This window comes from Gigantopelta aegis, chromosome 14, assembly GCF_016097555.1.
Source record: "Gigantopelta aegis isolate Gae_Host chromosome 14, Gae_host_genome, whole genome shotgun sequence".
Classification (NCBI taxonomy): Eukaryota; Metazoa; Mollusca; class Gastropoda; order Neomphalida; family Peltospiridae; genus Gigantopelta; species Gigantopelta aegis.
Genome location: NC_054712.1, coordinates 11511702 through 11526917, shown reverse-complemented (window position 1 = coordinate 11526917; position 15216 = coordinate 11511702). Strand labels below are relative to the sequence as shown.

Genomic DNA, 15216 nt, shown 5'->3' with positions numbered 1-15216 from the left:
GGTGCGCTGGCTGGAACAAGAAATAGCCAAATTGGCCAAAAACAAAACAAGCATTAACTTTAAAATTTGTACATTAAGAGGTTAGTAATTCATATGTAATGAAATTAATACAAATATTATAACTCATCTTTTAAAAAAACACAATTTTATATAAATCTACAAGTTTTGATATAACATTTTTGTTTTTTATTTTTCAGATGAAGAACCCAAAAAGGTAATTGCCATTTCAAACTTCTGTTTTTCCGTTCTGTAATAAATCTGTCAGTACTTTGATATATATTTGATTTTTTAAAAATAAACTACACATACTACTTGTAATTTTGTTAGAAAATAGGAAAAAAAAAAAATACACAAACTAAACAAAACATTTATGATATTTTAGTTTAATTCCTGGATTATTCAAAGATTCATACAGGTCATGGAAATCTTGGAAAATAAAAATTAGTTGAAAATGACACATTTTAAGAAGGGCATCAAAATCACATCAAAATATGGTAAAATTATGTGAGATCACAGAAAAACTAAATCATTTAAAATCATATTAAATTAAAAAAAAGCCATGAATTCTTTTTTAAAGCCATGGTATTCAGTTGACAACAAAGTGTATATGACCCTTGTATCGCGTCCTTATTTTGTAGTATGGTATTACCAGTTGTTACATTTGTTTTCAGTTTTCATTTGATTACTCGTACTGGTCTCACGACGGATTTACAACAACTCCAGAAGGAATTCTGGAACCGGTGCCTGGCACAAACTATGCTAATCAACGCACAGTCTTTAACGACCTGGGCAATGGGGTGCTCAAGAATGCTTTTGAAGGTAAGATTTGGGGCCATTCAACAAATTGTTTAAAGGGACATACTCTAGTTTCAACCCGTGAAAATTAACACTAAGTTTAGTTAAAGGGACAGACCCTAGTTTCAACCCGTGAAAATTAACACTAAGTTTAGTTAAAGGGACAGACCCTAGTTTCAACCCGTGAAAATTAACACTAAGTTTAGTTAAAGGGACAGACCCTAGTTTCAACCCATGAAAATTAACACTAAGTTTAGTTATTCTACAAACCTGTAACACATTTGGATAGAGTTACAACTGAATGAAACATGAGTCTGTGACTTTGAAATGGTGAAATTCCCTCTAAAATCGACTAAAAATCGACTCCATAACTGTTACTTCTCAGACGCATGTGTGTTTTTAAAAATATGAGGAATGCATTTTGTGATATTAAAAACACCAGGATGACCAAAAACACTTCAAATGTACGGAAATTGATCATCTAAACCATAAAATCTAAGTAAAGTATGATTTCAGTTACCAAAAACAGTTGTAATAGTCAAAAATATGCCTTAGTGTTTAAAGCCTAGGGTATGTATACATGTCCCTTTAATGCAAAATCTGGCCTTTTTATATACACACCTTCTTCTCATGTAACATGTTGTAATGCTAAGAACACTCAACACATACATAGACAGACACACACACACACACACACACACACACACACACACACACACATATACACACACAGACAAAGATACAGACACACACAGACACACACACACACAGAGAGAGATACACACACACACACACACAGATACAGGCACACACACACACACACACACACACACACACAGATACAGATACAGGCACACACACACACACACAGATACAGGCACACACACACAGATACAGGCACACACACACACAAAGATACAGACAACACACACACACACACACACACACAGATACATGCACACACACACACACACACACACACACAGAGATACAGGCACACACACACAGATACAGGCACACACACACAAAGATACAGACAACACACACACACACAGATACAGGCACACACACACAGATACAGGCACACACACACAAAGATACAGACCACACACACACACACACACACACACAGATACACACACACAGATACACACACACACACACACAGATACACACACATATACACACACACAGATACACACACACACACACACACACAGATACAGGCACACACACACAGACAAAGATACAGACAACACACACACACACACACAAACATACACACACACACACACACACACACACACACACACAGATACAGGCACACACACACAAAGATACAGACAACACACACACACACACACACACACAGATACACACACACAGATACACACACACACACACACACACACACACACACACACAGATACAGGCACACACACACAGACAAAGATACAGACAACACACACACACACACACACACAACACACACACACACACAAACACACACAACACACACACAACACACACAGACAATACACACACATACACTATACACACACACTATACACACACACTATACACACACACTATACACACACACATATATACACATACACTATACACACACATATATACACAGACACACGCACACACACACACATGTACATACAACCCACATACATACACACAACCCACACACATACACACAACCCACACACATATACATACTCATACATACATACAGACACACACTACACAGACACATACAAACATTTAAACACACATACATACAAATACACATGCACTCTCTCTCTTCTCTCTCTCTCTCTCTCTCTCTCTCTCTCTCTTTCTCTTTCTCTCGCTCTTTCTCTTTTTGCACAAAATTGCATGTAATAAATAATAAATGTTTGTAAATTTTATTTCCCAGGTTACAATTGTTCCCTGTTTGCCTATGGACAAACGGGTTCAGGAAAATCTTTCTCCATGGTTGGCTATGGACCAAACAAGTAAGTGGAAATTATATTTCACATGAAAAATGTTTTTTTAAAGGTTCATTGCGTACAGATTTATTTTTTAAAATAACATGGAGGTAGAATTTCATTTTCTTTCAGTGGTTGAGAAAATGGTAATTTAGTTCTAAGCATAAATTTTTATTTTTTTATAAAATATTTAATGCTTAAAATAATTTCCAGATACATGTATTTGATTTCATTATGAAATACTTTCATTTGCCACTCACTAAAATTATTTCATTTGGGTTGGAAAATATGTTATGGTATTTGTTCTTGTCTTGATGTTTATCTACACACACTTGGTATTCAGTATCTTAGGCATACTCCCATTTTTGTAGGGGGAAGGCTGACTTTTGCCAGAATTAAACAAAAATGCCTGTATCTGGATAACAATATTTATTCATAATAGCATTACTACCAAACAGCTATATTAGGTTGCAAATGAATCACTAAACATTTTTACATGGATTACAATGAATATTGTGGATAGAATTAATGAAATACATGGTAAAACGGTTTCAGGCCAGCTAATTTTGCTGGAATATCTCTATATGTTTTTTGCCTGAATTTGAGTATTTGCTCAAGCCCTGGGGATGGCAGTTGCCCCTGCCCCCCTGCCCCCCCTGTCTCATACACTTAAGTTCAGTATGTTATATAGCTATGATCTCTATCAATGTTAATTTCAGAGGTATCGTTCCAATCACAGTATGTTATATAGCTATGATCTCTATCAATGTTAATTTCAGAGGTATTGTTCCAATCACGTGTGATGAGTTGTTCAAAACGATCGAGAGTAACACGGACCCCAACAAGGTGAGAAGAACAGATCTTATTTATACATGGTATTTTTACACTGTACATAAGTATAGAGTTTTTCCATATAGCTTGTTTTAAGAAGCTATCTTTCCATCAACTAAGTCAAATCAACCAATTACCTCCATTTTCAGTTTTGATGAACCATTCTAAATTATGCGTCAAAATTACCTTCTCAAAATTATGCAAATTTTTCTAATTTGACTTAATCCTAAGGGACATTTGCAAAATTCAGTAGCACCAAAACCAACCCTCTCCTGCTACCGACCCTGGTCGAGCTGCTTGGACCCTGGTCAAGCTGCTTGGACCCTGGTCGGGCTGCTTGGACCCTGGTCGGGCTGCTTGGACCCTGGTCGGGCTGCTTGGACCCTGGTCGGGCTGCTTGGACCCTGGTCGAGCTGCTTGGACCCTGGTCGAGCTGCTTGGACCCTGGTCGAGACCTTGGTCGAGCTGCTTGGACCCTGGTCGGGCTGCTTGGACCCTGGTCGGGCTGCTTGGACCTTGGTTGGGCTGCTTGGACCCTGGTTGAGCTGCTTGGACCTTGGTTGGGCTGCTTGGACCCTGGTTGAGCTGCTTGGACCTTGGTCGGGCTGCTTGGACCCTGGTCGAGCTGCTTGGACCCTCCCACTCCAAACCCTTTCCTGTCCTGAAGGGAGGAGCCCGCTGAAAGTCGACACCTGCACCCATGATAGCCGTCTGCTACAACAGCTTGTTCTGAATGTGCACATTAAAACCTATGACCTGACCTGATCTCAACTTGTTTTAGCGTGGTGAGACACCATGCCTCAATAGTCATGCACCATCTTGCTTTAACTGGCGCCATGCTGTCCTGTGATTCAACAAGCCTTTTTAAATAAATTAATTCTAATTTTGTCTTTATAAAACACTCAGAAACACTCGGGGGCAGATCCAGGAAATATAATTGGGTGGGGATGAAAAATGATAAAAAAAGGGCACAAGGACCAACCCGTGAAAATGGTCAACCCAATGAAATTTCTTTTAAAAGGCACTTGTGAATTTATTTTTGGGGGTACATGTCCTTGGTGGATCCATTCAGCTGATTAAGTTTTTTCTCATTCCAACCAGTGCACCACAACTGAACAAAGGCCATGGTATGTTCATTTCTGTCTGTCTGATGACTACGAGTCAGAATTACCAAATGTTTGACATCTAATAGCCGATGATTAATCAGTGCTGTTTGCATTACCACAGTTTGACACCCAATAGCCGATGTATTTATCGTGCTGGGCTGTCGTTAAACATTCATTCATTCAGTTAGTCAGTGTGCTCCAGTGGTGTGTCGTTAAACAAAACAAACTTTAATTTTGTATCTGTCTGACTTTAATAAAGCCCCTTTAATTTGTATTCATTTTAACTTTCAGCGGTTTGAGGTGACGTTTTCCATGTTAGAGATCTACAACGAGCAGGTGCGGAGATCTGCTTACCAAAGACAATCCCAAGGGTGGTTTACAGGTTCGACAGAATCCAAAACTCGGAATGTTTTATGTGGAAAATCTTAAAAAGGTTCCCGTCGGTAGCTATGAAGAAATTGAGAAGAGGACAGAACAAGGTTTGTTCTGGGTTAAAACTGATACCTCTTTAACGAGATGTACATGTAGTTTACAAACAAATGTATATTTTATTCATGTAACCAGAATAGATTTTACTCATAAATAAATTATTTGAATTTGAATTTTTTTTAAACTGATATCTCTTTAACTAGATTTAGTTTACAAACAAATGCATATTTTATTCATGTAACCAGAATAGATTTAACTCATGAATAAATACATGTAATTTGAATTTGATTGTGGTAGTGTGATTGCAGTAGTAAATATTTGACAATAAGCACCAAAAATATAACACTTACTATAACATACTGAATATTCCAAATATTAAAACTATATATATATATAAAGTTTAACATTTTACTCTTATATGACATGGCTGACGTCACTAAATAAACTGTATGTTATCCTTCGATAAAATGCAGAAAATGACATCATGTGAAATAATTCTGTAAAATGGGCCATAGAAAAGATACTAGTTGTGTTGTTTGTAATTATAAGCTAAAAATTGTTTCTGTTTTGTGAATTTATCAGTTTAATATAATCACATAGTAATAAAATAATATATATAAAAAAAGGTATATGCATGCTAAGTATACATATGTTTATTCATTACATGTCTAAAGATTGTTTGTAATGTTTTTAATAAGCACATAATAATAAAATAATTATTAAAAAAGAAAAAATTGTATATGGCATGCTTAGTACGTATTATGTTTATTCATTATAAGTCTAAGAATTGTTTGTAATGTTTTTAATAATCACATAATAATAAAAATAATTATTAAAAAAGAACAGATAGTATAGGCATGCTACATGCATAGAGAATAACTAGTTAATGACGTTCGGATATCGGCTTTATCCTGTGAAGGTAAGAATGGGAAATTCCACGAGGCTCTGCCAAGTGGATTTTCTCATTCGGCCTGAACAGGATAAAGCAGATATCTGACATCATTAACTAGTTATTATCTTTATCCTGCAGACCATAAAAATTAAGTGGAAAAGCTATTATTTCTGTTATTTCAGCAACATTGTACGATGACCTGGATATCAAATGAGCGATTTTGTAATGTAGGCTATGCATGTGATGTCACATGAGTGACGTCAAAAGTCACATCCTGCTATTATACAGATGTGACTTTTCTATATCTGTCATCGTATTCTGTCAGTAGAAACGGTGGTTGCAAGATAAAAATTATTATTTGAATGTGAATTATCCCATAAGATGATGATGGATAATGGTCTGTGTTTGTGTTCAGGAACGGCCAGTAGGACGGTGGCGTCCACTCAGATGAATGCGACGAGCAGTCGCGCCCACACCGTCGTCACGATCACGTTTGACCAGATCATCAAGCAAGAGAACGGAGAAACCAAGAAATCAAGTACCATGAATCTGGTGGATTTAGCAGGTGAGTAAATACGAGATTATCTCACACGCAGGTGTGTGCTGCGAAATGTATTACATGACTTTTCAAACTAATACAGTACAGAAATGAGTTTGTACAAAGTTCATTCCACACAATATACACATGTATGTGGTGTGGTAAATCTTTCTTTTAAATTACAAACAGAATTGACTAAAAGTAAAAATTAACAAAGGCTTTAAAAAATCTGAAAATCTTACATGTATTTATTTGTGATTTGGTATGGGAACTTTTTGTGGTTCTTTTTTTTCATATGTATATTAATTATAGAAAATATTTGTTAAATGTGTCTGTATAAAAGTAATGAACATGTACAAAACACTTGGCAAACAGACATGATATTAAAATATAAATAAATTACATTTTAGTTAAATATGTTTAAATATCACAATACAAAATACATTAATTGTGTTAACAGCACATAAAACAATACTGTTTTCTAAACAACTGATCTACAAGGAAATATTATGTTATGTGTTAAAAGGATTTAGTTAAATATATTTAAATATCACAAAACAAAATACCAGTACATCAACTGTTAACAGCACATAAAAAGATACTGTTTTCTAAACTACTAATCTACAAGTAATACTAAAGAAATATTATGTTATGTGTTACAAGGCTCTGAGCGAGCAGACAGTACAGGAGCCACAGGAGACAGATTGAAAGAAGGAGCCAATATCAACAAGTCATTATCAGCCCTCGGCAACGTCATATCGGTACGTCAGTGTTCAGTGTAATATCATCTACAGGCAAAAATATTACTGGTAGTAATCTTAAGGCAGAGATGAATTTTATTTGTAGAATGCAGGAAATTGCATTTGAAGACATCTAGTTTTAAAAATGTTGGGTTTAGGGTGGAGCATACCTCTGAACCCCTTAGACACTTTGCTTTGTGCCCTCAATCTGTCAGCCCCCCACACACACACCATATCTACTTGCTTCTGTCGTGCCTGAGCTATATTGAGTTAATTGGATTTAATTCTATGCTGATTTGTCTTAAAGTGCCATTGAAGTCACAGACCCTAGTTTCAACCAGTAAAAATGGACACTAAATTTAGTTGATTTACAAACCTGTAACACATTTGGATAAAGTTACAACAGAGTGAAACATGAGTCTGTGATGTTAAAATGGTGAAATACTCTCAAACTTGACTCTATAACTGTTACTTCTCAGACATATTTTGTGATATTAAAAACACCAGGATGACCAGAAACACTTCGGATGTACGGAAATTGGTAATCTAAACAATAAAATATAAATAAAGTTTGATTTCAGTGATCATAAACAGCTCTATTGGTGAAAAATATGTCTAGGGTCTGTCACTTTAACAGTTGAGATTTGCATATTTCATTAACTTTTTGTTGTAGGCGCTTGCTGATCTGTCAATGGGGAAGAAGAAAGTGATGGTTCCTTACAGAGATTCGGCGCTCACTAAACTACTGCAGAATGCTTTAGGAGGAAACAGGTGAGTGGATAATTAACACCGCCCAAGTCATAACATGGGCCCCATGTTTTATGAAGCAATCTTAGCACTAAACTCATCTTGTGTGCATAAGGTAGTCATAGGCACTTAAAGTGATTGTAGCCATGTGTACAGGCTCCCATTTTTGTAGGGAAGGCTGGCTCATTTTCTTTTCAACATTACCTGTCCTCAAAACAAGTGCACCTCCCCCCCCCCCCCCCCAACATTAGTGGTCTGGTCCAAACATCCCAACAGCCAATGGGATGGCCTAAAATTCTTCTACTGAATCAGGGCCGTAGCTAGGATTTTTTGTTTTGGGGGGGGGGGGGGGGGGGACTGAGTTGTTAATAGTCTAAAACTCCTTAACAGTCAAGAAGAAAATTTTCTTTTAGTTTCTATAAGCTTTCTGGATTTTTTCTGGGGGGCAACTGCCTCCCTTGACCCCCCGCTCGCTATGGCCGTGTGTATGCTCCCAGTAGTTCCGGTCATGTGACTATAACTTCCTTCTTTTTCTCTTTTGCCTGAATTCAACAAAAGTGCTCGAATCTGGATAACCATATTTATTCATATTAGCATTATTGCCAAACAGCTATGTAGGGTCACAAAAAAATCACTATGCATTTGTACATGGATTACAACTAATATCGTGAGCAAAATGATGGGAATACATGTTGAAAAGTTTTCAGGCCAGTTCATTTTGCCCAAATTTTTCTATCGTTTTTGCCCGAATTTGAGGATTTTCTTCAGGACTGGGGCGGCAGTTGCCCCCTCCCCGTACCACCGTCTCATACACTTATGGTAATAGGACTAAGATCGCTTCATAAAATGGGGCACTGAATAATAATGTTTTCTTTTAAATCCTGAATCACTTTAAATACAGAAAAATGTGTAATGTGTTATTTTAAATACTAAAAAATCTGTAATATTTTCTTCTAAATACTAAAAGAATCTGGGGGTTTTTCTTTTAAATACTGACAAATCTTTAGTGATTTTTTTTAAATACTGAAGAATCTGTAGTAAAGTTTACAAACAATGATGTGATGTTTATAATATATCCAATCACACAGAAGACCATTTTATTAACTTGAACAATACATATTTGTAGGAAAAAATATCACGTAAAATTAAAAGTGTAAATCATAATTGTAATTAAATTTATTATAGCTAATATTAAATTTCTAATATTGTAATTTAAACTAGAAGTTAGACCATTGACAGAAATTTCAAATAAAATATTAGCAATCTTAAAATTTAGCGAAATCAAAATAAATGACATATTAGCGACATAGAACTTTAGTGAGATCGTCCTATCAGAAACTAAAAAAAGTAATAAGCTTAATTAAGTTGCAGTATCAGCTGAAATATGTTTTTGACGAATCTTGACGTTATTCAGCTTACAGACATGTTGAATCTAGTAGAAAATTGTAGTAATGTGCATGCTAACTAACTTTTGCTGTTTGTTATCCTTTTGGTTTAATCAATAGTATGTAACCATTGTTGTGTGGGGCGGCATGTAGCCCAGTGGTAAAGCGTTCGCTTGATGTGTGGTCGGTCTAGGATTGATCCCCATCAGTTCACCCATTGGGCTATTTCTCGTTCCAGCCATTGCTCCACAACTGGTGTAACAAAGGCTGTAGTATGTGCTATCCTGTCTGTGGGATGGTGCATATAAAAGATCCCTTGCTGCTAATAGAAATGAGTAGCCATGAAGTGGCGATAGCGGGTTTCCTCTCTTAATGTCTGTGTGGTCCTTAACCATATACCCGACGCCATATAACTGTAAATAAAATGTGTTGAGTGCATCATTAAATAAAACATCATTTCATTTCCATTGTTGTACCTTCAGTTAATCACAGACAAAACAATCACACAAATGTTTTTTTGAACAGTCTATTGCACGTCTCTTTAAATTCAGCATCATGAAATATTGGCGTCTTGTAAGGCCTCGTTAAATTCGCTAACATTTTATACTTGCTAACATTTCCTGATTTACAGTATATTGATTGTCAATGTCTTACTTTCAGTAAAACAATCATGATAGCTGCACTGTCCCCCGCGGACATCAACTACGATGAAACACTGTCGACACTTCGGTACGCAGACCGTGCCAAGAAGATCAGAAATCAAGCTGTGATCAACGAGAATCCACTCGACAAGCTGATCAGAGAACTCAAGGTGGGTCGACAGATCATTCTGGTTCAGTCAACCAGTAGAAAGGTGCTAGAAAGCTGTGCTAAAAAAACCCCGCCTAGCACACGTCCCCAAGACAGTAATACGTCCTTTACATTGGTCAGTTGGTCTCATCATTTAGGGGGTAGTTGGCCATTGCTACCTGTTCATTACATCATTCCATAATCAAAGGTAGTACGTGACGTCACCTAATATGTAACACTACATTCATTCATTCCAGTGTTGTAATATATATTAGCCAAGAGAAGAGTCGTGACATCATGGTCCAAAACTAAAATGTAATGAATTTTATGATAATTATAATAAAATTCTAAGAATCATTGAACTAGAAAATATTTCTGGCACTCATCCTTTTGTGGATGGTTTGTCTGACGCTCGTTTCAAGAAAATCAAACCTTGGAGCTTGCTAAAGCCAGAAACTATTATTCTATACATTATGAAGTACATTTAAACACAGTAGGTCATTCTATACATTATGAAGTACATTTAAACACAGTAGATCATTCTATACATTATGAAGTACATTTAAACACAGTAGGTCATTCTATACATTATGAAGTACATTTAAACACAGTAGATCATTCTATACATTATGAAGTACATTTAAACACAGTAAATCATGAAATATATTATGAAGTACATTTAAACACTGTAGATCATGAGATATATTATGAAGTACATTTAAACACAATAGATCATGAGATATATTATGAAGTACATTTGAACACAGTTGATCATGAAATACATTATGAACTGCATTTAAACACAATAGATCATCAAATGCATTATGAAGTACATTTAAAAAAAATAGATAATGAAATACATTATGAAGTACATTTAACCGTAATATATTAATAGAAATACCATGTGCAATACATTTACAGGTAACCTTAATATATTAATGGATCATGAAATACATTATGAATTTTATTTAAACAATAAATAATGAAATACATTATGAAGTACATTTAACTGTAAATATATTAATAGATAGAAATACCATGTGCAATACATGTAACCTTAATATATTAATGGATCATGAAATACATTATGAATTTCATTTAAACAGTAGATCATAAAATACATTATGAAGTACATTTAACATTAATATATGAATAGATCGAAATGCTTTGTGCAATACATTTCACTTAATATATATATATAAATTTGTACATTGTGAAGTGCAACCAGCCTCGGTGGCGCAGTGGTTAAGCCACCGAACTACAGGCTGGTAGGTACAGGGTTCGCAGCTCAGTATCGGCTCCAACCCAGAGCGAGTTCTTAAGGGCTCAATCGATAGGTGTAAGGCCACTATACCCTCTTCTCTCTCACTAACCAACTAACAACTAACCCACTGTCCTGGACAGACAACCCAGATAGCTGAGGTGTGTGCCCAGGACAGTGTGCTTGAACCTTAATTGGATATAAGCATGAAAATATGTTGAAATGAATGAAAGTACATGTATGAAGTGCATGTTACCTTAATATATTAATAGATTTCAATGTCACAGACGTTGGTATATCACGTGACCGTTATCATTTTGGTTCGGTTTGTTTTCTCGTGCACGGTTCGCGCAATCAACATCTGATTTGTTGTTGTTCATTTGTGAGATTTTTCTTCACAGTGCGTGAACATTTTCAGTAACAATAAAGTTCAGACAAGTAAGTGTCTCAATACAAAACGTTACAAACCCTTAAAACCAATAATTTTGCTAAGTCCTACGATATCTGGAGAGGGGATACAACCAGGACAGAACAGTTGGAACATGTCCAGGAGAGGTGAAACGAACGCACCCCAAGTCTGTGAAATTTGTCATGACGTAGGCATTGTTGTGCTTCGAGCGACATCTACCAGTGACATCAGAATACAAACTTTCAAAATTATTTCAAGCAATTGGGACATGGGGATTCCCATGGTATTTATCGATATAAAACCTGCTTTTTCACTCCATTTGATAAAAAGGTGATCTAAGTGTGTTACAGGTTTGTAGATTAACCAAATTATAATTTATTTTCGCTGAATGGAACTAGGGTGTGCGGCTTTAATATTAATTATTATGAAGTACGTTATGAAGTACCTTTAACCTTAATATTAATTATTATGAAGTACATTATGAAGTACCTTTAACCTTAATATTAATTATTATGGAGTACATTATGATGTACATTTAACCTTAATATTAATTATTATGGAGTACATTATGATGTACATTTTAACCTTAATATTAATTATTATGGAGTACATTATGATGTACATTTAACCTTAATATTAATTATTATGGAGTACATTATGAAGTACATTTAACCTTAATATTAATTACAGTCAACTCCACTTATTTGCACATCGGTTTATAGCATAATTCGGTTAATCGACTATTTTCACCCAACACGGAACCATTTGCCCTTATAACACTACAAAACATCCGGTTAATTGCACAGACTACAGGCTATATATCGGTTATTTGCACATATAAATAACGATTTTTTTGTTTTTTTTGGTGCTAAATTAATGTCACAAATGACTGAGAATGTCTATCAAACTTTGGCAAAAAAACTCAAATAAATCACCGATTAATCTGTTTTGTTTGAGCTCACTATGTGGTAAGCCGACTTTAAGTGTAATCGCTGTTTACAGAGTCGACGTGTGACATGCAAATGAGATGGTGTGCACGTTACTACTGGCGAATCACAATACCCGACTACAAGATTTAAGAATGACATAATTAAGTTGAATAAACCTAAGACCTAATGTTTTGTTTGCAATATATTGCTGTTAATCAGAGGCCATCTCAATAACAAGTAACTCTCCGACTATTATTTTTAGAAGTACCGCCTGTGCGCTTGTACGCATGCGCACTCAACTATTGAGGCCCTATTCGATTGACGTGTTCAGGGCAATCATTGTTCTGTATCAATTATTACGTTATGTTGAGAAGCCTTGTTAATAATTAAAAGATTACAGATCAATCGTCCTAGGCGGTTATGTTTTTAATAAATGTGACCGAGAAAGGGTTGTTGTTCACTTATTCATTAGATGCAGTGTACGCTATATCTGTTAAACGCAAAAGAAACGATTTATCACTTGCTTCCCGGAAAATGTAGCGGAAAAAAAAAAGACTGGTGGGGGAGGTCGTCAAAAAAACAAACATAACAAAGACCGTTATTTATGGATCGTCCCTAAGTTTCTGCTATATTGTTAGACACCAATCAGTCGGACCTCACCATGAAGGTCAGTCAATTGTGTTAGACCGGTCATGCATGCAATGCAGACTGCTGGAACTGATAACGACTCACTAGCCGAGCTTAACTTTAATTGCTTAACTATAGCAAAGTCATTATTTGGGGATCACAAATAATACCAAAGCTTGCCGTATCTTTTGGGATGGAAAGAACACCATACCAGCAAATGCATACAAGTTCACGTAATTCTATTCGGTCAATCAACAGCCCGGTAATTCCGGAAACTGACGTCATTTTGTAAACACGTGCACCGATGAAACGTGAACTTTTTGATGGTTCTGTTGTTTCAAGTTTATCTCATTAACTACATGGCTAATACACTTTGTTTACACTAGTGGATGGTCAGTGGGGTTTTTTTTAATGCACAAAGTTTGTGTTTTTAGAAAACGACGCCAGTTTGTGTTTTTAGAAAACGACGCCCAGTGACGGACGTTGTTGGTTTTTTAGAAAATGATTTCTGGTCTGGCAGATTAAAACAAAAACGCCATGCTAATTATATATATCGATAGATATATTTTTTTACATTTATATATATCTAACTGCATGTGACATGTGTTAACTGTAATAGTTCCGGTATGAAGTACCGCATTATGCTAGACTGTCTCCCATGCCACTTTGTAGTTGGATGGCTGTTACAAAGTGAAAGTCGGTACTCTATCGGTTAATCGACTAACCCGGTTAATTGCACAAAATCGAGCAGCACCGAGGGTATGCAAATAAGCGGGTTTGACTGTATTATGAAATACATTATGAAGTACATGTAACCTTAATATTAATTATTATGAAATACATTATGAAGTACCTTTAACCTTAATATTAATTGATTATGAAATACATTATGAAGTACCTTTAACCTTAATGTTAGTTGATTATGAAATACATTATGAAGTACATATAACAGATTATCCCATACACAGGTACATTTTGATGTATAAGAAGTGATTTGAAAGCTACCATCTTTAGGAAGCTAAATTAAGTTATAATGTGTTATTGTTTGTAAATGTATTTCAGGAAGAAAATGATAAACTAAGGAAAGCTTTGGAAGGTGGAGGAATGATCAGCAACGAAGCAGGCCTCTCCCCAGAAGGTAACTAATTTTGTCTCAACTATATATTATTATTAAATTATATATTTATTATTTAATCATTTGGAATAGATCATACACATTAATTTTCTTACCATAGCACGCCATTCTATAATACACTTAAGCTATAGTTATTAATTCACATCACATAAAAATATGTTATTCTTTAATTTATCATTCAGAAGTGGGGCACTGCTGTGATTGTTAGTTTATTAAAAATGCAGTTGTGTTTGTATTTTGCATTAGTAAATGATGTTATAATATGATGAGGTGAGATTGGGACATTAAATACATTGCTTGTGGAATTTTATTCTAGTGTCTCGCCTATTATTTAATACATTTTGGTTTCAAATTAAAAGTTTTGTAATTGTTTTTAAAATGTTTTTGTTAATATAGATATGCAGAAAATGAGAAAAGAAATGGAAGAACAGATTCGCAGCCAACTTTTAGCCAATCAACAGATGTTGAATGAAAATGTGCAGAGCTGGGATGAAAAGGTGAGTAGTGTTTGCTTAAAGCTTTGATATAATTGGGGGGGGGGGGGGGCATTTATCATTTGTATTTATAAGCTGGTCTGCTATTTTTCATATCTAAGAAAGGTAGGTAACCGAATGTCGAAAT

The 15216-nt window shown here is 35.4% G+C and overlaps 1 protein-coding gene across 1 annotated transcript in view; it reads left to right on the top strand.

Moving 5' to 3' along the window:
• LOC121388086 (kinesin-like protein KIF28P) overlaps window positions 1–15216 on the top strand; it is a 102583-nt gene that overhangs the window by 28450 nt on the left and 58917 nt on the right. The window contains 12 exon segments of the mRNA XM_041519298.1: window positions 198–214; window positions 672–819; window positions 2726–2804; window positions 3557–3623; window positions 5006–5056; window positions 5058–5193; window positions 6451–6600; window positions 7237–7334; window positions 7987–8084; window positions 10106–10256; window positions 14523–14598; window positions 14992–15092. Coding sequence (XP_041375232.1) covers window positions 198–214; window positions 672–819; window positions 2726–2804; window positions 3557–3623; window positions 5006–5056; window positions 5058–5193; window positions 6451–6600; window positions 7237–7334; window positions 7987–8084; window positions 10106–10256; window positions 14523–14598; window positions 14992–15092 — 1172 coding nt within the window.